Raw genomic sequence first — 25,419 nt, 5'->3', positions numbered from 1 at the left:
GGTGAGTTTATGTATGTATGTGCAATATACATACATGAATGCGTTCTACGTTTTTTTAATCATTACCAGACCAGCAAAGGTACTTATTGTACCTAGGCTGTCTAGTTTTTTTTTAATTACATAAGCCGTCTAAAACTGGCCAGTACTTAGAAAAAAAAGAATCGTAAGGCTTACTAAGGCATCATGGGAACGGAGGATAGAAAACAAAATCAGTTTAAAAAAAAATAACTCGTTCCTTAGAACAGGATTTAACGGCCGAATGCCGTCTCTTTCTCACGTACTGTCTCGCTTACTTTTATGGATAGATAGTTACGTTGTCATCTTCACGGTAGGTTCTTTTGGGGGTGGATAGCGTTTGTGAGAGGTATGTGAAGATCCTATCTAGAAAAAGGTGTTAGTGCTAATCTCGAGATCCACTTAAGTAACTGTTTTGACCTGCATTTCTTCAAGAAGACTTTAGGGTAATATACCCAAGTTAATCCGGGTCAAGTCACTAGTTAAATAATAAAATTGTTTTTTTTTTATATACATATAGGTATTTTAGCAAACCCCTGCTAGTAATAAAGTAAGATTAGAACATAAAAAGAAACTTATTTTATTTTTAAATCCATCCATAAGTTACTTTGTCAGTTTAACGACATCCTTATCCTTCATTTAAATTTCAAACGTAGAATAGAGTTCCACCGGAAGAAAGCAAAGGAAAACCCGTTGAGATTTGAACGCGGAACGGGACGCATAACGTTCGTTTGTTCGAAATTTGAAATTTGAACGGTGAAAATTGAAATGGCGCAAAACTTCAGCTAGTCTATAAAGATAATCATTATATACATTATTTTAACCCAAATCCATCATCTTCATCATCTTGCGATGGATGTAACTCTGACTACCTCAATTGAGATATAGGCGTGAGCTTATGTTCTTTTTAAACTATATACAATAAAATAACATAGATCAAAATAAATAGACTTAATTGTACAAAACTTAAACATACAAACAAAACACAAAAGTACAATTCAATTGCGCGGGCTTACTGCCACTCCCGATATTTCAACACTGTTGCAAATACTATGGTATTACGTGTTCTAATTATGATAATGACAGCGTAAATCTCAAACAATTTAGGTTATTTGTTTATTTTTTTAAAAGATTATGTAATTCAACCTCAAAGTTTGAAGGTATTAAACTAATTTACAGCGAAACCGAATCGAAACGCTTCAACCTGTTATCAAACTAACGCATTTGAAAACATAATAATGTTAGGACTTGCTCTAGTCATGCCAAAGGAAATTACGAAACTTTTTAAAGTTTATTTTCAAAAGTTACGGGAATGGATACTTGTGAATTGGCACTTGTAAAACGTGTTAACTTTTTAAAGTAAGAATGATGTAATATATGTTTATGTTTCATATGTGTCTGGTTGTAGCTGTATTCGGCAACATAACACACAAACTCACGGCTATACCCCAATTGGGGTAGTCAGAGGTACATCCATCGCAAGATGAACTAAGTACCTACACCTCACCGAGCTTTCTGTTCTATAGACCAACGTGATAGGTGAGCCGCGCCGTATCGCCGTCTATAATGGACGAGTCAACTGTGTTAGTGAAAACTGCACTTCAAATAAATCATTTTGTAAACATCAAAAAAATGTAATAAATCTACACTTCTTTCTTACACGACAAACATAAGTTCACGCTTGTAACTCCAAGTGGGATTGGCAGAGCAAATGGATACCTATGAAAAACCGTGTGTACTCATTTGTCCGGCCAAGTAGTTAATGCCATCCGAGGCGAAATTAAAACATCACGTCCCAAAAAACATGTGGTCCCACCAACCATAATAGCATCACGCCTGTATCCCCAAAGGGGTAGGCAGAGAAGAATAGTATACGGTATACATACATATAGGTACATCCATTCCTCGGCCAAAAGAATGGAAAATAAAAAAAATCGGTTTACGCTTTTTTTACCTTTAACGTACTCTCTAAAGCACCATAACCTAAAATGTTCCTAACCGCATGATCCATTAACCTAACATAGGAACAAACTAAACTTTAATAAAACAAAAACTCAACTATAAAAAAAAAACACCTCAAAGAAATCACGTTCATTGAAAAAAAAAAGAAACCTGTGACGATGGAACTTGCTCCATTCAGCCGTTATTTTCTGTCCTGCTTTTGCGCAGGGGCGATTATGTAACTATCTCCTTCACTCTTGTAGGCATTCGGTCGCTTATGTCATCGGGATAATGTAGCTAGCAAGTTGTGTTTGTATAGTTCATAGAAGTAGTAAAGATATTTACTTGACTATTTGATAAAGTAGTTGGGGTCGATTCCCGGGTGGGATATCACAAAAATCACTTTGTGAGCCTTAGTCTGGTTAGGACTTAGGACCTTTTTGGGATAGTCAGAGGTACATCAATCGCAAGATGAACTAAGTACCCACACCTAAAAGCATTTATAGAATTAATATTTTCTTTTTAAAAAATGTTTTGTGATTTAGTCTGTTTAATTCAAGTTAACTATTTTCATTTTCCCTTTTTCTATTTTGTTATTTTCTCTTGACCATGACTTTCTGGAGGTGGAGGCCTGGGGCCTGTTTAATAAAACTTACAATTGTAAATTACAACGACAATTTGATGTTCATTGCGTAGCTAATATGAAACTGCAAAATATTCGTGATCACACACTCCGCAATGTACATCAAATTGTCATTGTAATTTACAATTGTAAGTTTTATTAAACAGGCCCCTGGAGTCCTAAACACAGGGTATCCTAGTTTAGGCTCCAGCCTCTACAAATATTGTATTTTTGTATGTATTTATATATCCATTTGTTTTTGTAGAGGAAATAAAGATTTTACCTTACTTACACCTCACCAAAAGAAAAAAAAAGAAAAGAAAAGAAAGAAAGAGAACCATATTGAAGACTATAGAGAACCGGAGAGGAAATATGATTGGCCACCTGATACGACACGATTCATTTATAACAAACATTATAGAAGCAAAAATTTAAGGGAAGAGAGGAAGGGGTAGACCTAGGATAGCATTTATGAAACAAATAAAAGAGAAGGTGCAGGTCGTGTCGTATCGGAAGATGAAGGTTTTGGCGGGAAGAAGAGAGGAATGGCGGTTACTCCACCGACAAGAGCGCAGCCCTTAAATAGAGAGAGAGACACCTCACCGAGCTTTCTGTTAGACCAACGTGATAGGTGAGCCGTATCGCCGTCTATAATGGTCGAGACAACTGTGTTAGTGACTGCACTTAAGATAAATTAATAACTCATTGGTGCAAGTCCGTTACCGGGATTCGAACTGGCGTTCCCCGTTTGAGAAGCAAGCTGGTGTACAGCCATGAGCAATATAATGTACCCACTTTAGGACTCTGTCGCACTAACACATTTGACATTTAGTGAGACTTACAGTTCAATTTGTCAAAAAAGTTAATGTGACATGGTACCAAAGTGTAACATAATAATGCTCGTGACTGTACCACAGGACCACAGTGACCGAGTACTAAATAAATCATCATCATCATTTCCATAGCATTATCCCGTTTTTCACAATATCCGCTTACCTAACCTGAAGATTTGACAGGTCCGGTTTTTTACAGAAGCGACTGCCTGTCTGACCTTCCAACCCGCGAAGGGAAAACCAGCCCAATACAAGTTAAATCACATACCTCCGAAAATGCATTTCTCGGGAATGTGAGTTTCCTCACGTTTTCCTTCACCGCTGAGCTCGTGATAATCATTTATGATCCAAACATGATTTTGAAAACAAATTCTACAATCATTGGTTTAGGTCTGCGTTGGATTCGAACCTGCGACCTCAAAGTGAGAGGCAAGCGTTCTACCAACTAGGCTACCACGGCGCTTGAAATAAATTACCATAATACTGAATATATTTGACTCATCTGTTGAATAGAGAATTCATAACACGCCCATCGGATATGATGTCAGAAGTGTGGACTTCGTAACGAAAACAACATGCCTGTAATATAATATTTAGTGACGTTCCGTTCCCGGGAAAGTTCCCAAAGTGAGAATGTTCCCAAAGTGAGAATGTTCCCAAAGTGGGAATGTTCCCAAAGTGAGAATGTTCCCAAAGTGAGAATGTTCCCAAAGTGGGAATGTTCCCAAAGTGAGAATGTTCCCAAAGTGAGAATGTTCCCAAAGTGATAATGTTCCCAAAGTGAGAATATTCCCGTTGTAAAAACTCTTTAACAGTAATGCGACTGAAGACTAACCTAACGACCTCTGTGGTCCAGTGGTTGAGCGCTGGGGTCACGATCCGGAGGTCCTGGGTTCGATTCCCGGTGGGGGCATATCGCAAAAAAATACTATGTGGTCCCTAGTTTAGTTAGGCCATTACAGGCTGATCACCTGATTGTCCGAAAGATGATCCGTGCTTCGGAAGGCACGTTAAGGCGTTGGTCCCGGTTACTAAGTACTGATGTAAGTAAGTAGTCGTTACATGAGCCATGTCAGGGGCCTTTGGCGGCTCAATAGTAACCCTGACACCAGGGTTGATGAGGTTGGTAATCCACCTCACAACCCACACGATAGAAGATAGCGGGATGACGTCAGCTGGGCTAACCTTGAAATGTTAGCTGTCACTTATGACCATACCTGGTCTTCTTGTATTCCTAATTTTGATTTTCATTTTTCCTATCTCATTTAATTTTTTTTTATTGTGATGTAAATTTTAATATCTAGTTTATAATTTTTATGTATTTGTACTTTTTATTTTTTAACAATTTTTGTACTTATTTATTGTTTATTATTATTTATTTTTTCTATGGACGTTATTATGGTCTGAAAATAAATTATTTGAATTTGTATTTGAATTATACCATGATTTGTATGAAGTGTCTAGGCTGTGACGTAGTACTATTCCTTACTCTATGGTATAACTCGTCGTAAGCGCAAGAAAAAACATAGTGAAAGTAATGTGGTTAAATCTAACTGTTCAGTGAGAATAGTTCTTTTAACTCTTACTTTTAATTGACTGTACTTTCGCTTCCATCATTTCATCGTCGGCTTCCGTTTATCATTTAGATTTATCGTATCCTGTAACGGCCACGGTGGTAGAGTGGTTGAGCGTTGGGCTCACGATCCGGAGGTCCCGGGTTCGAATCCCGGTGGAGACATATCACTAAAAAAACACTTTGTTATCCCGAGTTTGTTAAGGATATAACAGGCTGTTCACTCGAGTGTCCGAAAGATCCCGTTACTACTTACTGATGTTAGTAAGTAGTCGTTACATGAGCCATGTCAGGGGCATTTCGCGGCTCAATAGTAACCCTGACACCAGGGTTGATGAGCTCGGCAATTGACCTCATAACCCACACGAGAGAAGCCGTATTGACTAGGTTTCATTATCATAATTAAAGCACATAATAACGGGTTCTTACCGCGTTTAAATGGGGATATGAGACTCCCGATATTTCGACACTGTTGCAAGTGCCATGATCACGGGATGACGAATGAGATTAGAACCCGTTATTATGTGCTTTAATTATGATAATAACCGCGTAAACTTAAAACAATGTATAGGTTTCATTATGTTGGTATTGGCCCTGACTTCTGCAGATAAGATTTTTTTTGACGTGACTTATTGTATATTTGCCGCAGATGGCATTAACTACTTGGCCGGACAAATGGGGAGCGCTGAAGGCTCTCACCAGGTACAACGTTTAAGACAACAGGCCTGAGGGTGCCCGGTTGGGCGCGAAGCTCGGCTCAGGGCGTCGTCTGAGAGGAAAAATATTTGAAAGAATTAATCGACCCTAATAGGTCGATAGCGATAAGCGCTGATTGAGGGAAATCGTCGGCCACGCCGGCGGGGTCGGTATCGGGGTCCTGAAGTGTTTGGTGTCGCGAGCTGATTGGCTGCCTCTATAGCTAGAGTATGCAGATAAGAAAATGTCAGGTATAACTTAAAATTAGTCGGCACTGGAATCGGCGCCATTGTTGTAATACCAACATAATAAAATTACATTGGCATATCGAAAACAATCATCATCACCAGCCCATTAACGTCCCCACTGCTGGGGCACGGGCCTTCCCTATGGATGGATAGGGAGATCGGGCCTTAAACCATCACGCGGGCCCAGTGCGGATTGATGGTTATTATATTAACGACTACTAATGCAGCCGGGACCAACGGCTTAACGTGTCTTCCGAAGCACGGAGAAGTTAGAGATGTTTTTTTTTTGTGGTCACCCATCCTATGACCGGCCTTTGCGAAAGTTGCTTAACTTGAACAATCGCAGACCGAGCGCGCTCAATCGAAATCGAAAACAATATACCAACATAATTACAAGTTCATTGAAATGGCCACAATAGGGCGAAAGAAGCAAATGGCACACTCGGATAGGGCCTATGACCCTATGGGGTGGTACCACCTGCCCGATTTAGCTTAGGGATGGTTAGTAATTGCAAAATTAGACTTTCTATTTACTAGTATTACGGTATGTATTAGGTCTGAGGACTGGTAAGTTGTATCGATCGAGTGTTGTCCAATTTGGTATTGTAAAATGTTTGATCAAAGTAACACTTATATTATATCCAGTTCTTTTTTTTTCCATACAGCCTTAAATTCCTTTCCGGTGGCGTTAAAAAGGCCAAATTGGAGCAATTCATCTGAAAAGCAATATTGCTATTTGACATTTACGATTAAAATCAATATTGCTATTTGGCTTACGTCTTACAATAATTAAAACACATAATAACGGGTTCTTACCGCGCTAAAATGACTATTGGTGCTAATTCCTGTAAATACCATCTAATTTTATTTTAAGTTATATCTGTCATTTTCTTATCCGCCGAAAAGGAAAGGGACGGGTAATCGACAAGCATAAAATTTATGGAACACACGTCAATTTTAAGCACAAATCTAAACCAACCGTCTAAAAATTTTACATCAGTCAATAACCCGACACATTCATTTACTCATTCTTCCTAAAATTAAGAACTGTGAATCATCCGTCCCTTTCCTTTTCGACGGATATGAAAATGACGGATATAACTTAAAATAAAATTAGGCGGTGTCTCCAGGAATCGGGGCCATTATGTGTTTTAATTATGATAATAACCGCGTAAACTTAAAATTATGTCACAATATTGATTTTTTAGGTGAATTGCTTCGATATGGCTTTTTGAACTCCCCAGATCTTTATTTTCCCTTCCAACTGTAAGGATGGATTATAAAATTGCCATAAAACACCATGACATTACACTCGCGATTACCCTCGCCAACTGACCATAGACAACGCGGGATAATTTCAAAAAAGATGATTTCAAGATGGCGGGAGATTTGATGGGGCCAGGGTAATGGCGGCGAATGGGTTTATATCCCGCCCACTCACGATTTCTTCTTATAAGTTCATTGCACAGCCTCCTTGGTCTAGTGGTTAGGGCGCGGGCGTTAGGCTCACAATCCGGAGGTCCCGGGTTCGAATCCCGGTGGAGAAAAATGGATCAATGGATGGTTAAAAAAATAATACTTCCTAAAAATCCCGTGCAACAGTCACCACCCTCTATTTCCTAGTTGGCTGCGCGAGCGCATCGATCGATAGCACCCCGGTCAACGACCTCAACAGATGTGTGCGCCCTCGCTGTAGTAGGTACATTATTTTATAATTGCTTAGGGGTTGTTCCTTGTGCCGTTAGTAGAGTCATAGAGTAAGGAATAGAACGGCAACTCTCCGCTCCCCACCAGCGGCTGAGCTAGGTTTACCTCACCCCCTCGGTCTTACTTTAGTCTCCAATCGTATGGCGTCAGACTTCACACACACAGACGCGCGTGTATGATAACGTCAATGTGTAGACATTTAATGAGACTTAAAGTTTCATTCGTCAAAACAGTTAATACGACATGGTTTCAAAGTGTATACATATTAGTACTCGTGACCGAACTATACACCTCCGTCTCTGCCTACCCCTTTAGGGATACAGGCGTAAAGCCCTTTTGTTGTAGTAATATCATTTCATTATACATCGAACATCATTCGTAATAATGAGAACGATTTAACTACATAATAACCTCTTTATGTCTTCAAAGGATGGCAGCCGCATTTTAATTTTAAAAAGAAGAAACTCAAAGGAGATGTGTTTGATTTTTATCTTTTTTTAGCAACAATCAATACTGGTCATTCAGACAGACAATGTTCGAATTTTGAAAAGGATCACGCAATGCTGCCAACCGCGGGAATAGGGAAATTAAAGTTTTTTTTACATTGTTGCAAGATTCTGTAATATTTACGTACACGATTTGCAAATGACATAATATAATTATGGCATCACATATGGGATATGGATAATTATGTTAATCTGGAATAGATGAATTTATTTATTATTTATTATCACGCCTGTATCTCCGAAGGGGTAGGCTGAGGCAGAGTTGTATAGTACGGTCACGAGAACTAATATGTATACACTTTGAAAATGTCACTTTAACTTTTTTGACAAATTAAACCGTAAGTCTCATTAAATGTCAAATATGATAGTACATGACTTTTCGCTATGTTTAAACACACCCCGGACACTTCATACAAACGACCTCGTTTTACACAGACACTACACATTATCGTACGCGCGCATCTGTGTGTGTAACGTCTGATGCCATACGGTTGAAGACTAAAGTAAGACCGAGGGGGTGAGGTAAACCTAGTTCAGCCGCTGGTGGGGAGCGGAGAGTTGCCGATCTATTCGTAGTATTACTCCTTATTCTATGGTTTCAGTCCTATTGCCATTAACCGGGCACAAATCATGAAAACCACAAAATATCTGATTGTCCGAAAGTAAGATGATCCGTATACTTCGCAAGTCACGTTAAGCCGCTGGTCCCGGTTACTATTTACTGATGTAAGTGAGTAATCGTTACATGAGCCATGTCAGGGGAATTTGGCGGTTCAATAATGACCCCGATTGCTGGTTGATGGGGTTGGTTATCCACCTCACAACCCACACGTTAGAAGAATTAATTGTTTACGGTTTAAATCCACGTGGAAAGGTCGGTGGTTCCGGTCAACCGTGACTTACGTAACGTAAAATGCAACCTTGTGGTGCAAGTTACGAGAAACTCACTTATCGCCATCTTGTCGCCCGCGACATACACCACTATAATTATTTTAGTTTAAAATACACGAAAACAAGTACTCCCGGTCAATCCGTAGTCGCAGTATAACACGACCGCGTTACGAAGCACCACGCGCTAATATACGTAACAAGACGATACGTAACTTCTTAATTTGACACGATTTTATTGAATGTATATACCGCTGTGTACGAATGTATAGCTAAAGAAGCGCCAAGTTTTCGCCGCATTTTTGTATCAAGCGCTGTATCTACGGTAGTGGTAAATGAAAGTCATCATCATCAGCCCATTAACGTCCCCTCTGCTGGGGCACGGGCCTTCCTTATGGATGGATAGGGAGATCGGGCCTTAAACCACCACGCGGGCCCAGTGCGGATTGATGGTTATTAACGACTGCTAATGCAGCCGGGACCAACGGCTTAACGTGCCTTCTGAAACACGGAGGAGCTCGAGATGAAAACTTTTTTTTGTGGTCACCCATCCTATGACCGGCCTTTGCGAAAGTTGCTTAACTTCAACAATCGCAGACCGAGCGCGTTTACCGCTGCGCCACCGAGCTCCACAAAGTAAATGAAGGTATTAGTAGTATAAATTCTTAAAATTATCTATGATATTATCCGCCCGTACGGTCGCTCTACCCTACCCGTTACGCGCAGCAACCGTGACGCGCCGTTAACGAACAGTATTCGTTAGTTATCGTTACACCGTCTGTCCTTACTCTTTATATATTCTAATTATATAAATTAACAGCCTCCGTGGTTTAGTAGCCGAGGTTCGCGCCCAACTGGGCACCCTCAGGCCTGTTGTCTTAAACGTTGTACCGGGTGAGAGCCTTCAGCGCTCCCCATTTGTCCGGCCAAGTAGTTAATGCCATCTGCGGCAAATCTACAATAAGTCACGTCAAAAAAAAAAAAAAAAAAAAGTGGTTTAGTGGTTAGAGCGTTGGGCTCACGATCTGAAGGTCCGGGTTCGGTTCCCTATGGGGACATTGTCGAAATAACTTTGTGAGACTGTCCTTTGCTTGGTAAGGACATGGCAGGAATCACCTGATTTTCCGAAAAAGTAAGATGATTCCGTGAGTCTGAAGGCACGCTAAGGGGCCGTCCTTTAATCATGTGATGTTTTTTTTGTCACCTTTAAATCTGTATTAACATCATAGAAGGAAAAAATGAAGGGAAGAGAGGAAGGGGTAGACCTAGGAGAACATTTATGAAACAAATAAAAGAGAAGGTGCAGGTCGTGTCGTATCGGGAGGTGAAGGATTTGGCGGGAAGTAGAGAGGAATGGCGATTACTCCACCGACATGAGCGCAACTCTTAAATAAAGAGAGAGAGAAATCTGTATTTATTTAGTAATTAGAATATCATAATTTATCTTTGACCTAGGAAACTATAATTTGTATATACATACCTACATAGTACATACCTATGTTTGCACAATATTTTAGAAAACAAATTCAAGAAATAATACACGAAGAAAAACTTCATATGACCAGGCTGTATGGCTATGTCCCTTTGCCTGCTCCTTCTCGGGGCAAATTTCACCAACAAAAAAAATGTCTATGCTTCTTTATCAATTTGGCCTATTTTCCCGCGCTTAAGCTGTCATAATAATTAATTTTAATGAGTTTTTGAGTCGATAAGACGAATGCTCTACATTGACAGCGCCATTTTGTTTATTTTTTATCTGTGGGTGTTCGCATTTATGAATGAAATGTAGTTTAGGGGTCAGATGATAATAATTAATGTTATTATTATAAATATAATGATAATTGTTTTTATCTTTGACCGTTGCTTTGGGTAGTTTTAATATTTATTTTAAGATATTTTTTTTCTTTGTAGTTTTTTATTTATTTATGCCGTTGAACTATAAGATTTGTGTCGAAATCCAGGTTCGCTTAGTTCATCATGCGATGAATGTACCTCTGACTACCCCAATTGGGTATAGTCGTTAACTCATGTTACGTAATTTATTTTATTTCGAATTAAATCTTATACTTATCAGAAATAGCTTATAATTTTATTTTCTTTATTTTTTTTCTAATTTTCCTTTTTTACGCGCTACACTGCAGCTGTACAAGTGTACTATATCCTCTGCCGAAGGTTGTCTGGAAGAGATCGCTCTTAGCGATAAGGCCGCCTTTGTCCACCTTAGAATAAGTTTATCCTGTAAATGTTTTGTGTTTTATTATTATTAAATAGCTAGCCTAATAAAATCAGTATTGTTTCCGCTCCTAACGACCTTTAAGTCTGTTCACCCCCTAACCAGCGAGGCGTGAAGTACGGACGGACAACTTATCTTCAAACTTCATCTTTCCTTTCAACAGTTGTAGAAAACACAATAGGATAGTTTCCAACTAGTCAAATCAGTTACTTTTTACTAAACGTAAAAACACGAAATTACTACGGAATTTGTATGAAAAAGTCATAGAAAAAGTGACAAAATGTCGCACTTATTATTACGTTTTTCTTTATTAAAATTCATAAATAAGTTAAAAACAAAAACGTTTTTATTTTCACCTTTAGGCCGGCCAACTCGCGACAATAAATACTTCAGAACCCCGATACCGACCCCGCCGGCGTGGTCGACGTTTCCCCTCATTCAGCGCTTATGGCTACCGTCCCGCTAGGGTCGATTACTTTTAAATATAATCTTCTCAGACGACGCCCTGAGCAGAGGTTCGCGCCTAACTCGGGCACCCTCAGACCTGTTGTCTTTTTATGCTGGGAGCCCTCAGCTACGGCCAAGTAGTTAATGCCATCTGCGGAAAATCTACAATAAATAACTCTACAATGCTCCACTGTAAACATTATAAACAAAATAATGAGACTAGAAAATCCATTAAACCTTGTGTTCCTATCACAAAACCCCAACTCGTGACTGGAATAAATAAGAACAAAAGAATTCAAATCCATACCTTTGTCTCGGGCTAAAAGAAAAAAAAGAATCATAGACAATATAAAAGTTTACGAGTTGTGGTTGTCTATGGCACAATACGCCCGTATCAGAGGTCTCCCGCCGCCCACAAAAAAAAGTTGGGATTTTTTTCTTAATTTGAAAGCGAGTTTGATTCCTCAGGTGTTTTATGGGTCAACTTTGTTGTTTAGAAAAATGTTGAGATAAATAATATAGGTAGATAAACATTTTGGTGAAAATAACTGTGAATAATGTTTGAATTGGGCTTTTTGAAATTGTGATATCGGAGAAGGCATGAATAGAATAGAATAGAAATAGTTTATTATGAAAAGACGCCACACACACAAAAAAGACAACAACATCATATGAAATTTCCACTAAAACAACTGCAATAGGCTCGCCTCTGTTATATTGGACTTAAACATAGGGACAGGGGTCACAGGGACTGTAACCTGGAACCTGACAGAGGGCAGCAGTAACTGTCAGTACTATTCAGAGGCGGAGGACAGGAGTCCTAGTACGGCTTTGTAATAGACTACTCTGGGCGCCATCCCACTCGCGTCAGACAGAGTACTGCGGGGCGGAAGGCGAGAGGGATACCACTGCCCTATTTTTCCCTAAAACGTAAACGTCTATAATTGTCGAACCAACTGTGTTAGTGACTGCACTTAAGATAAATTAATAACTCATTGGTGCAAGTCCGGTACCGGGGTTCGAACCGGCACTTTGAGAAGCACAGGACCACAGATACTAATAAGGATGTCTCAAAAAAAAAAAGAAATACCACAGATAATAACAAAGTTCATTGCCCTTGACGATTCTTTTTCAAGGTTCGCACTAGACATGACGTAATTTATTTCGTATGTTAAAATATTATTACTAGGTTTTTTTTTTACTAAGAATTAGGTAGGTAGGTATATACGTGTTGAACAAAATAAAATAGGTACCTAGGAGCCTATTTTATAGGTTTAATAGGTAGGAGTGACGTGCCAGGGAATGTTCCCGTTGTAAAAACTCTTTAATAGCAAGAACACTGGCTGCTTTCCTTTTTCAAATTGTTCTTTCTTGTACAGCCATGTAACATATCCACTTTAGGACTCTGTCGCACTAACATATTTGACATTTAGTGAGACTTACAGTGCAATTTGTCAAAAAAAATCATGTGACATGGTACCAAAATGCCTAAAGGTTAGGTATTAAAGCTCTTTGTACGTAGGTTTTGCGCCTTTTTAATGCCGTGAACGTTTCCAAAGTGGTAATTCAGTTTCCACTGGCAGGATGTGTGTAGGTAGGTAGGTGCCTATATGACTATTATATACACGTGGTATTTTTATCTTAGAGAAGCAATAGTAATGTTATAATAATGTAGACAGGTACCTATACGTATTCAAGACGTTTCCAGACCTTTAGAAGCGGCATAAAGTTCTGGAAATGAAGTAACTTAGCGATTGTGATCACGATGGATCTCCCAACATGATGGAACCTTCCTAAACCTACCTAGGCATAAAACACACAATAAATAATAGGTAGGTACCTACCTACCTACTACGTAAAAAAGGGAGACTCCGTCCCGCGCCGAAACGAGCTTGATGTTGTCAATGGGGGAAGACCGTCTAGTACAAGCTTGCGATCGAATCGCGTATACGCGCGTAATCTACGCGTTTAAAATACGCCCCGTGTACTATGGGCCTAACCAAGTCAATTATCTATCATATTCATTTCCGATCGCATTATATTGCTCTACATGATATCCTTTGTAAATAAATCCAGTCAAACTCAAGTTTTAGAACAGTACGGTTTCCAGGTCTCCGACACATTCACCTTTCGTACCTACCTCATCCCCTCGATTGGAGCTTGCACGTAGAAGGTAGAGACATTTGTATAGATGGTATGGCTGATCGCATATCCATCTGAGTATTTCGTATCAACAGTATCTGCAAGTTGTCTTCAGATTGCTTTAAGCTCTTTCCACCCTATTCGGGATTTAGGGTGTGAATTTATGTGTATTAACCCGACTGCGGCGATGCAAAAAGTTTTGTTTTGACTGTTAACATGTCAACGACTTTTTGATCAAAGCCTACTCGAAAGCTAACTGCTTGAAACCGTTACTAATGTAACATTTACCTAATTGAATTTTAAATTATAAAATAACGATTAATCTGTTATAAATTGCTTATTAGTGTAAAAATATTAACAGCAATTTTAGAATCTTCTAAAGTTACAAGAGGTTTTAAAAACCTACTCGTTAGATTCACATTTTAAATTAAAAAGTATTTTATCGGTACATTTTCCAGAAAGGAGTTTATAATTTACTTTTTAAAACTAGCCTCTTCCGTAAACACGACCACACATTGAAATAAAAAAAGTTCCGTTTTTTACTTACCCCGAGCACTGGCAGTTGTTTTCACAGTTTTTACTGCTTTCACCCCACATTTTGGACAAAATAAACACTAGATATTGTTCCACACTAAATATTATATAATGATACACTATTCACAAGTCCATTTTGTCAGTCTTAGAATCTCTCTCAGCTGTTAAATGTTTTTTTGAGCGCGGACCGCGACGTGCTTCGTTTCGCGGTCGGGCGGCGACTGATTTTGAATTTCGAAGTCCCCTGCCTGTTGCCCCTAGCCGCGTCCTGCAATGCCACCCCTGAGATCCTGTGTTGCAACGTAAAAAATATATTACCATTTTGGTAGATTTTGTTTTAATATTTGAATGAAATAAAATTTATTATGCTGTTTTTCTAATATTTGAAGTGATTTATACTTCTCAAACATGCAATGAATGACTCAATCAAAGTTTTCATTTTATACATGGTTATTTAAAACATTTTTTTTTTTCAGAATGAAATAATAGACATTCAAAGTAACTAATTATTCTATCTAGTTTAAGGCTAGAATGTGTTACTTTCTAAGAGTATCAGTTTCAATTGTAAATCAATGAAATATTTAGCGATAATGTTTATAGCTAATTTAATTAACATTAAGTAACATTCTGTTGGTAAAGGCTTTTTTTAATATAAATAAGTTCTTGTAAATCTTTTAAATTATGTAAAAACTCTACGTTAGTAAATATATTAACTAGCTGGTAAAAGCGTGGGGTTTTTTGGTAGACTGCCTAGTGGTCAATATGTAGTACGACGCTCAAAGCAATCTGGAGAGTTAAAAAAGCACATAGTAGAAATTCATGAAAAAAATATTATTACAATTTGACATTTTCAACAAATTTAATGTCAAAAGTCAAAACATACATAGGTAGGTAATATATAAAATCATCATCATCATCATAAAATTGCACTCACATCCTTATCGGGATGGGCAGAACAACATCCACTAGTCATAATAACTAATTTCTATTTCTACCCTAATATTATGATATAAATGTATTACATTAAAAATTTACAAGAAAATTTCAGTTATAGATAGGTATAGTAGAATTTTTAGAGCTGAAGTTGGCAACCAAAAGTGCTCCGGCGCAACTTGTCTGACCCCACCTAACTAGATCGCCTACTCCCCTACACCACAAAACCGACTTTAACATATATGACGTAAGTTTCAAACTACGATAACATTTAAAGGAATGTCATACAAAAATCATATGGTAAGAGAATCCTGTTTCCACACACACATACAAACAATTGGTATTGTAAAATAGTCCTTGAGCAAATTGGACGAGGGATAAAAATCCAGTGTCATCAGCAAAAAATCCGGTATTCCACGCACACATGTAAAAAAATCGATTCAGAGTTGAAATCATATGGTAATTTACTTCTTCCACGCCGAAACCGACTCTATTCTAACCGAGCAATTCTCATATTTCTTTAAAACATGCCTGAAAAAAGCGCGGCAAACCATATGACTGCACAAAATAAGAAATACAGCTGATTATATTTCAAGGAGCTTTATAGTAATAGGCATAAGAACTTATGCAGTCATGAGTTTTTCTCACGAAAGGCATAAAATGTCTTGGCAATTGGGGCTTGGGAATTGTTCTCAAATCATATGGTGTCGTTCGGAATGTCTTTTAGAAGCCGCTATGGGTCCGTTTATTGTTATCCTTTCAATGATACAAGGAGTTTCGGTTTCTTATCGCTTAGGTATTCATTGGAAGCTCAAAACATGCGGATGTGAGAATCTTTGCTTATTTATGCACTTTTTTGGCAAATAAAGACGACTATTGTAACGTACCTATTTGGAACTCTGTGAGACTGCAGGTTTAAGTAATGCAGGCAGTTATGAAACGACTCTATATGGGCGTTGTCTAATTAAAATACATACATGTCATACTTACACAACTTATAATATACATCCCACTGCTGGACACAGGCCTCCCCTCAAACAACCTGAGGGATATGGGGCATATTCCGCCGCACGAGGTCTTTTACTGCTAATAGCCGCGATCAACAACTTTACAATCACTAAAAAATAAAATAATAATAAACATTGATGGAGATATTACAAGCACATATCTGGATGTTTTTTCATACTTACCTCCTCAGATTAATGCCTAGACTTGTTGCTCACTACATACCTATTTATTTGCCTGTATTTGTTAAATTAATATTGAATATTTTTCTGAACATTATAAAAGCCTTTGTCAATGGTAAGTTATCGCCGCTAACAGCTTATCCTATCACACGAGGCAGAAAAGTATGTAACGACTATTTCAACTGCCAGTAAGCGTTCACCCATCCGATAAATAACCGAAACGCACGTTAGTTTACTAGGAAATAAAACTTTTAAACGAAGACGAATAAGGGGAATACCAGGTCGAATAATTCAATAAACAGACAGATACAAGTACACAACACTATATCGTCGCGTTATAGTGAAACCATCGCGTTTTCGATAACTCATATTCGGATGCTCTCGCAATAGAAAAGCTGGTTTCAATTAGGTAATTATTAACTCATATTCGGATGCTCTCATCCAATCTCAATTAGGTAATTGAAACCAGCTTTTCTATTGCGAGAGCATCCGAATATGAGTTATCGAAAACGCGATGGTTTCACTATAACGCGACGATATAGTGTTGTGTACTTGTATCTGTCTGTTTATTGAAAAATATTCAGTTGAGGTCAACTGTAGTATAAATTTTAACCCAGATCGAAATTCTTTATAAGAAATCGAGGTTTTGTTGAAGAAAATCACATTAGGCGTATACGTGGTTATTACTATAAGTATAGAATAAGGAATAACACTACGTATAGAACGGCCACTCTTCGCTCCCCACCAACGGCTGAGCTAGGTTTACCTCACCCCCCTTGGTCTTACTTAGTCTTCAATAGTATGGGCGTCAGACTTCACACACACAGTAGTGTAGTGTCTGGGTAAATCGAGGCTTTTTGTATGAAGTGTCCAGGGTGTCAATGTGGCTTATCAACTTCGACAGAGACAAAAGTAGTCTAGAGATAACTTGCAGCCACTTTTGGTAAAGAGTCCTAAGATGGACTGATGAACCGTATACAATCAGGTGATCACCCTATCGTCCAAATAACCGTTACGAAGGTCATGATTCCTCTGTCGGTTTTAACGACATGCCCGGGAAGATAAGCAGCTGAACGCGAACGCTTCTTTTATTTGCTCCCAGTCTGGTATAGAAGCAAAGGAATACGAAAAAATATATTAATTATTAATAGATATATGTGAAGTTTCTCGGAACTTAAGAGATGCAAATTAAACAGCTGATCTAAGTCATAAATAAAGCAATGTAAATTATTAATTTTATAGCTAGACAAGACAAACTTATTGGCAGTTTTTTTATTCTTATTGGCAATACGAGACGAGGAGAAAAAACATTTTTTAGTAGTTTTTTCAACTTTAGATGGCAACTCGTGATTTGAATCCATTAATGGGCATCGATAATTTAATGCAAAATAAAAATAATAATGTGTAGAAAATAAAACAATCGTTGAAAAGAAGCAATCGGATAGAAGGCTTCTCCAAAGTTCAAACCATTGCCTTCTTCCCAAGTGTCAATAAAAAAAACATGTCGGATAGTTATGTAACGACCTTCGATGGTAACAGGTTCTGTAGACTTAACTTGTCCATCTCTAGTCGGATAGTCGGATATCAAGTAGTGATGTAACTGTTACGTTGAAGAAAACACTAACCCTAGTATTTTAAGATATTAATTTGATCTTTGAGGCGGCGGCCTTAGTGGAACCTCAAACTCATCTGAAAATCGGTAATCTCGAATTTACTCCAGCAAGGCATGACGTCATTAATTTCCTATTATATTGTTAGCAATAATTATTTTGGTTTTTAAGTTGATGTAAATGTCAACTTAAAAACCTAAATTCTCAGCTGAGGCTGAGTCGAGTGGAGAAAGATTCGAGTGTCCGGCGACGCGCGACGGCGACTCCTAAAAGAGTAGAATACGGTTGTACCCATTGTACCTAAATAAATATTATAATAGTAATTGTTCACCGAGGGAAGAAAGCAACGAGTAAAGATTATCAACGTGGTTGTAATTTATTAATACACGCGAGGTGTTGCCAATTAATGGCTACATTTTATTTTATCATTTTAACCTTAAAATCATCAGAATGTTCGTCCAAGGCTCAAGGCAACGAACGTTTAAGAATAATTTCCGTTACTGTTTTATGAGTAGGACTCGATTGACTCACAGTCACACGAAGCCACATCACTAGCAGCTTGTGTTTATTTTTTCTTATCAAACTTCCTGTGGTTATTCGTTATCCCCACTTGATTTGAATTTCTTTGCCGCAATGCTAGAAATATTATCATAAAGGCTTAAATAGATAAAAGCCTATATGTCTGCTGTCTTTGTAAATGTAAGCATTATTATATTACGTTATTAATCGGGCACGATTATATGCATGGCGAAATTGTGGCCTCCGATGTGTTGTTACAATGCCAATTCTGTCGCCTTGTAAACCGGAGTAACAGGACACAAATCCCAGAAACCATGTGACACCGATTGATCCAAACATTATGTCATTTTATGAAAATTATGAAAAATCCTGCAGTTCACGGGCTTGCTTCTCAAAACGGTTCGAGCCCCGGCATCGACAACCAATCAATGAGTTATTAATTTATCTTAAGCGCAGTTTTCACTAACACAGTCGGCTCGACCATTATAGACGGCGATACGGCTCACCTATCACGTTGGTCTAACAGAAAGCTCAGTGAGGTGTGGGTACTTAGTTCATTTTGCGATGGATGTACTGACTACCCCAATTGGGATACTCGTGACCTTACGTTATGTGAAAATTATGAATGATAATTTCATGTGCCTAATGTATTTCATGACATACTAAAACCGCGACCGTTGAGACCGTGAGACCAGGGTTATCATTATCAGTCAAGTGCTCCCGATAGTGCACTGTGACGTTACCAACATTGTAACGGCCAAGATAACAACACATGATCGTAAAAAGCTTTCTTTATGCAAATACCGACGCGTCCATTCATGAAATTGCAGTATTTTTATTTACACTTGCTCACCAGGGGAATGCAAACGCCAAATCGAAGCTATTCATCTAAAGAGCTATGTTGCAATTTGACACTTATAAAAGTGCACAGTGTCAAATAGAAATAAGTATTGCTTTTTTAGGTGAATTGCTTTTTAAACTCCCCAGATACCGAACAGCATCAGATATGGTAACGACCTCCGTCGGTAGTTGAGCGTTGGACTCACGATACGGAGATTCCTAGTTCGAATCTCGGTGGGGATATATCAAAAAATCACTGATCCCTGATTTGGTTATTGTTCAAAGTAAGATGATTCGTGTTTCAGAGGGCACGATAAGCCGTTGGTCCCGGTTACTACTTACTAACGTAAGTATATAATTATAGTCGTTACATGAGCCATATCGGGGACCTACTATGGCGGCTCAATAGCAACCCTGACACTAGAGTTGAAGGGGTCGGCCATTGATCTTACTAGACACTCGAGCGAAGAAGACGGATCATAGAAAGGTAACAAACAATAATAAACAAAATCCTTAAAAATATATTTTAATAAAATAATTGCTTTCACTCTAGATCTTAGCAGCGAGAGAAGAAATTCGCCCAAAGACATTTTGTCTAAGCCCTTTGCTGTAACAGGTACCCTTACAGACCAAAATCTGACGAACGCATTGAAGTAGTGTGATAAATAAAAAATGCGTCCGATGCGTTCACTGGTTTAATACAAGACAGAGAGAACAAGTTACAAGAATATCTTCAAAATAAGCAAAAGATAAAACTACAAATATGTACCCACATAACAAGTAGCTAGCCATCATTCAAGTGTAAAGTACCTAAGTACCTACGATTTCTCAAAATCCTTTGTAACCGCTATAGCCATAAAGCGCGGCATTTCCTGCCGTTGAAGGCGTGCTATAAATAGTCGTATACCAAACAACGTTCGAGGACAACTATTTAAAATAACGTTATTTTCTTTCGAAGGTTCATTGCAGGCTCTTTGAGAAGGGTATCTAAAAAGGCCCCATCAAAACAATTCATCTAAAAGCGATATTACAAGAAAAGCATAAAAAATATCGCAGGTTCAAATTATATTTTAAATAAGTTATTGTGTTATTGTAAGTATCAGAAAAGGTCATTAGCGTTTCTGAGAAACCAACTCAGGATGTGTGGCTTTAGTGAAATGCCTAAGTCTGCAATGTTCTTACCAAACTAGGGATCACAAAGTCATTTTTGTGATAAGTATGGAACCTGGAACCTCCAGATCGAGAAACCAACTCTGTAACTACAAGAAAACAAATATTTCAATTAAGACTAAGATTGTGGCTAAATTCGAACCTAAAGAAAACCAAATTGGCGCTTCAGTAACTGAGCTCAGAAATTGTGTGGTTATAATTATGCCTAATCTTACTGCTGGAAAATCAGTAGCATGTGAAACAATACCCAACTGTTTATACTTAATATGACAATACCTATTATGATTTAATAATCTCTCTAAGAAGCCATAAAACCTTTAAAAACAATAAACAAAGACAAAGAAACAAAAGGAATATTTTGTTACTATTATTATGAATGTCTTTCAACAATAATCCCATACAAATGTATTTATGAAAATAATTCTTTGAAAGTTACGGTGAGCTTTGAGCTTCCCTAGAGGGGCATTTGTTGTCAATGCCAAAAAGTTTGTTGCCAGGACAATCATTTGTGTGGTTTTTCGAATGATGGAACTGTAGAAGTATAATGAAATAGGCTAGTAGCCGTGGAAACGAAAATTTTGTGCGGAATTTGTATGGAAATACTGCGGTATGGCGACATCAATGTAAGTGGTCAAACGTCGTACACATTGTTACTTATTTCATGATTAAAATAAATCAAAAAGAAAAATGAGATTGCTTTTTGATCATCTTTGACTGGCTTCTATTTTTAGTTTAGCATTTTATAATTTAGTTATAACCCAGTTGAATATCCAATTTAGGAAGCTTTAAGTAAATGGTTAATGCACACATAGTCCGGAAAACAGGACAAGAGTGCTACCGGGGTGCGGTGTTTTGTATGAAACTGCAAACAAAAACCTGGCATAAGAGTTAGAATTCCGTTGTCGACAAATAGTTCAATGGCGAATCGGTCGTAGGAGAACGGTTGCAGAATCAGTGATTACTGTCACTGTAAGAAATACCTAAATGTGGTCTTAAATAAGTAATTAATGTATGTAATAAAAATCCAAATATTTTATTAAAAATTCCAAATTAAATCAATTTGGTAGTTTTTAAATCTGTAAGGTGGCATCTCTAATTTACTTTTTAAAACAGCTGACTGACAAAAATTCGCAAATCAAAACTGATCAACCGACCGCAAAAAAGTTCGACCACAACGAAGAATTTCGAAAACTATTTCGTTACAGCGAAAAAACACCTGATTCGCAGTAAAAAAAAACTAATAGTCCGCTATTTATCTGTTACGTCCATGAAAAAACCTTATCTCTTAGACTCCTTAGTGGACGTTTTTAATTTTATACAAAAAAGAACCTTATTCTTTCTGCGACTTGGTACAATATTATTACTTTTTAATATGATAGTTGATACTCGTCCATAGAAAAAAAAGGTTGATTGAAAGGTCCTTGACAGTTTGAACCAAAAAGAACCTTATACATAGTGAAGTTTTGAATAATACCTCCTATCTTACTTTGCTGGTAATGTGGACGGCAAAAAGGCGTTGATTAAGCCTAGAATTTAGAATACTTCATGCTGTTTACTTGCTTATCATCTGGGGCATATTTTCACTGGTAAGTCACCTAAGTACTGGTACCTAGTTATTGCGCATTGTGCCGTTTTATCTTAGCCACAAGAGCGTCTTCAAATTTGTCGGGTTGTTACAGTGTGACCATTAGTTCCGAAATGGTGATAAATTATAAAATAACACAAAAGAATATCCTAATTGCAATCGAGATAGTCAGTAGGTAGTTACCCCACGCGTCATCGCGCTTTCTATTAGACTAACCAACGTGAGATGGATGGTGAGCCGTAAGGGATTTTGATAGATAATAGGACAAAACTAAAATAATATAATAATCTATACTTTTAATATAATATAAAATCGTCTTTTCATGAAGAACATTTTTTTTTTGTAGAGATACGCTCAATGTTTTTCCGTTGGGATATTACCAAACCGTTGAACTATTGTCCGTCTTAGGGCTTCGTATCAACAGTGGCAGCAAGGGGGTCTTCTGATTACTTGTGACTCTGCCAACCCCGACAGATACTGCCTCGTAAGTACGCCGCACGTTTCATCAAGTGGCTATTTAGTAATCATAATAATTTGCGAGTCGCGCATCAAAGACTAAGAAAGTTATCTCCGTGCAAAAGCGCGCGAAACGCTCGTCGGTTACGATACCGTTGCGGGCGTTGGGATTTCAAATCTGGAATTCCGAACGCTCCCGCCAACTTGCTAACAAATGGCCAGTGCTAGATGCGGTTACTTTTTATTGAAATAGTCGATAATTTTAATCGATTTTGATTTTGAACTCGAGAAATGTAATTGACAACATTATTTTTTTTAACAGTTATAGAATCGGAATCAGAAGTAGTCGTTAATCTTATAATAAGCTTTTTTACATAAAGTAAGCTTCACATGAGCTTTAAATTTATTTTCTGACGAATTGAAAATAGTATCTCGTATTTTATTGTAAAAACGTATACATAACCCCAAAAAAGATGAATTTAATTTACTTAATCTAGAATTTTCAATAAGAATTTTATTATAATAATAATAAATAATAAAAAAGTTTATTTAGGTAAAAAAAAAATCAAATCAGTTATTTTAATTTCTATACTTTTACAAGTTTGAAATGTTGACAATTATCTGTATTAGATAGAGGTCAGAAATAGAATCGGATTTCTTTGGCTATAAGTTCATTGAGACTATCAAAACCAACCAAAATACTTATACATTTTTTTTACCTGATTTATCGCGAATAAAGTTAACTACTAGGCCAGGAAACTGAGGAGCGCTAAGGGCTCTCACCCGATACCAAGAAAAAGACTAACCATGCTAAACATACATTACTTGGTAAACGAGAACAGAATTCACAGGATGCGTCTATTTGTGCAAACTATTATGTGGTTTCCTCAGGAACACCAAATAAGACAAAAATAGATATTCACAGATATGTACTGTGAAGAAAGGATGGTACCTAAGTAGAGATGCACTGTTTAATCGGCGTTGAATAACATACCATAAGCTTACAACTATATATATATATCCCAATTGGGGTATTAGTACAGTCACGAGCAATATAATGTACCCACTTTAGGACTCTGTCGCACTAACATATTTGACATTTAGTGAGACTTACAGTTCAATTTGTCAAAAAAGTTAATGTGACATGGTACCAAAGTATATACATATTAATGCTCGTGGCCGTACATCCATCACAAGATGAACTAAGTACCCACACCTCACCGAGCTTTATGTTAGACCAACGTGGTGGTGAGTCGTATCGCCGTCTATAATAAGTTAGCCTAAAATAAAATCTAGAAAATACTTTAAAAAACAATAGAAAATTATTTATTAAACAATATTAACGTAAGCAAATCAGACAAAACAGGAAATAATAAGTAATCTATATTCCATTTGTAATATTTATTGCCATGAGTAACGAATCCCAGTAAAAGCTGCAACTACTGCCCTCCTGTCAGGTCTTTGCCGTACCAATGGCTCCCATCTCCGCCTCAGCAACTGTGGAGGTCTTCACCCGTATCCCGTAAAGGGCTTTAAGAGTATTTATAAAAGTCCGCAGCAATCCATATTGTGATAAACGTGCAGCGCCTTAAACTAAATCCTTCTCGTCTCTAGACGTCATTAAAAGATTAACTTTTATAATCACACGCTTGCCAGCCAGGATGATGTGTTTAGAAGACGTCACAACATCACTGTACCTACCTACCTACCCATCTTAGAGCTTCATATCAATGTGGCTGCAAATTTTCGTCTGGTAATTTACGGCTCTGCCCAACCCATTAGGCATTACGGCCATGAATTTATGTATCTATGAAACATGAATGTCCTGATAACAATCGTGAAAGAACAATGAATGCGTAACCTTCAAAATGCGCGCGAAAGTAAACATTGCACTTTTCATTACATTTTCAACTTTAACTTAACAGTTTTTAAGTTCAATGTAATATTTTATGAACATCTATTTCTACGTCATAGAATCTAGTTGAGATCGTGAGAACTAGGCTGCTTTAGCATTAAAATAAGCTTTATTATGTAAGGCATAAAGTTGAAAATGTATTTATCAATTGACAAAATACCTGTTCGTTGACCGATAATGACCTTAACAAAAGCGCGGGAATTAGTTTTTACGCTAATTTGACTTTTATTTTGTGTGGCACAAAGTTTTAAACTTGGATGGTTAACGAGAAGGTGCTTTACAGGTGACATAATAGTCATAATATTAAAGTAAAAATATTTTTATCAAAATGGCTCAATTTTTGACCCAAAAATAAGACATTTTATTTTATTTGCGACACATTCGGCGTCCGTTCTCAATTAAAAACATTAGGTTATTTAGGGTTAACCCTTAATTGCTTTGTTTTTGTACACTTGAGGTATTTTTATAGCTACTTAAAAATCAAAATCAATGCAAAAGCGCTTATTGTCTAGTTAGGTTTACAAAAATAGGTCTCACCTAAGCTGAGTAGTAAGCTAGTACAGTCATGAGCAATATCATGTACCCACTTTAGAACCCTGTCGCACTATCATATTTGACATTTAATGAGATTTACGGTTTAATTTGTCAAACAGTTAATGTGACATGGTTTCAAAGTGTATAAGTACATATTTGGCGAAGGATGGAGGGTATAAGCTGGACTGAAATGGTGTCAAATGAAAAAGTGCTGGAAAGAGTTGAAGAAAATAGAACCGTATTGAAGACTATAGAGAACCGGAGAGGAAATATGATTGGCCACCT

The 25,419-nt window shown here is 37.5% G+C and overlaps 2 protein-coding genes across 2 annotated transcripts in view; one reads left to right on the top strand and one right to left on the bottom strand.

Moving 5' to 3' along the window:
• The window catches only part of LOC126379416 (M-phase inducer phosphatase-like), a 46,112-nt gene extending 31,480 nt beyond the window's left edge, over positions 1-14,632 (bottom strand). The window contains exon 1 of the mRNA XM_050028164.1: positions 14,399-14,632. Coding sequence (XP_049884121.1) covers positions 14,399-14,448 — 50 coding nt within the window. The 5' untranslated portion in view covers positions 14,449-14,632. The remainder of the gene's footprint in view (positions 1-14,398) is intronic.
• LOC126379460 (regulator of G-protein signaling 7) overlaps positions 1-25,419 on the top strand; it is a 187,503-nt gene that overhangs the window by 151,084 nt on the left and 11,000 nt on the right. The gene's annotated exons all lie outside the window — the stretch shown is intronic.

The sequence above is a fragment of the Pectinophora gossypiella genome, chromosome 29 (assembly GCF_024362695.1).
Source record: "Pectinophora gossypiella chromosome 29, ilPecGoss1.1, whole genome shotgun sequence".
NCBI classification, from domain to species: Eukaryota; Metazoa; Arthropoda; class Insecta; order Lepidoptera; family Gelechiidae; genus Pectinophora; species Pectinophora gossypiella.
Note: the sequence above shows the minus strand (reverse complement) of the source record. Positions and strands in the feature narration are given on the sequence as shown.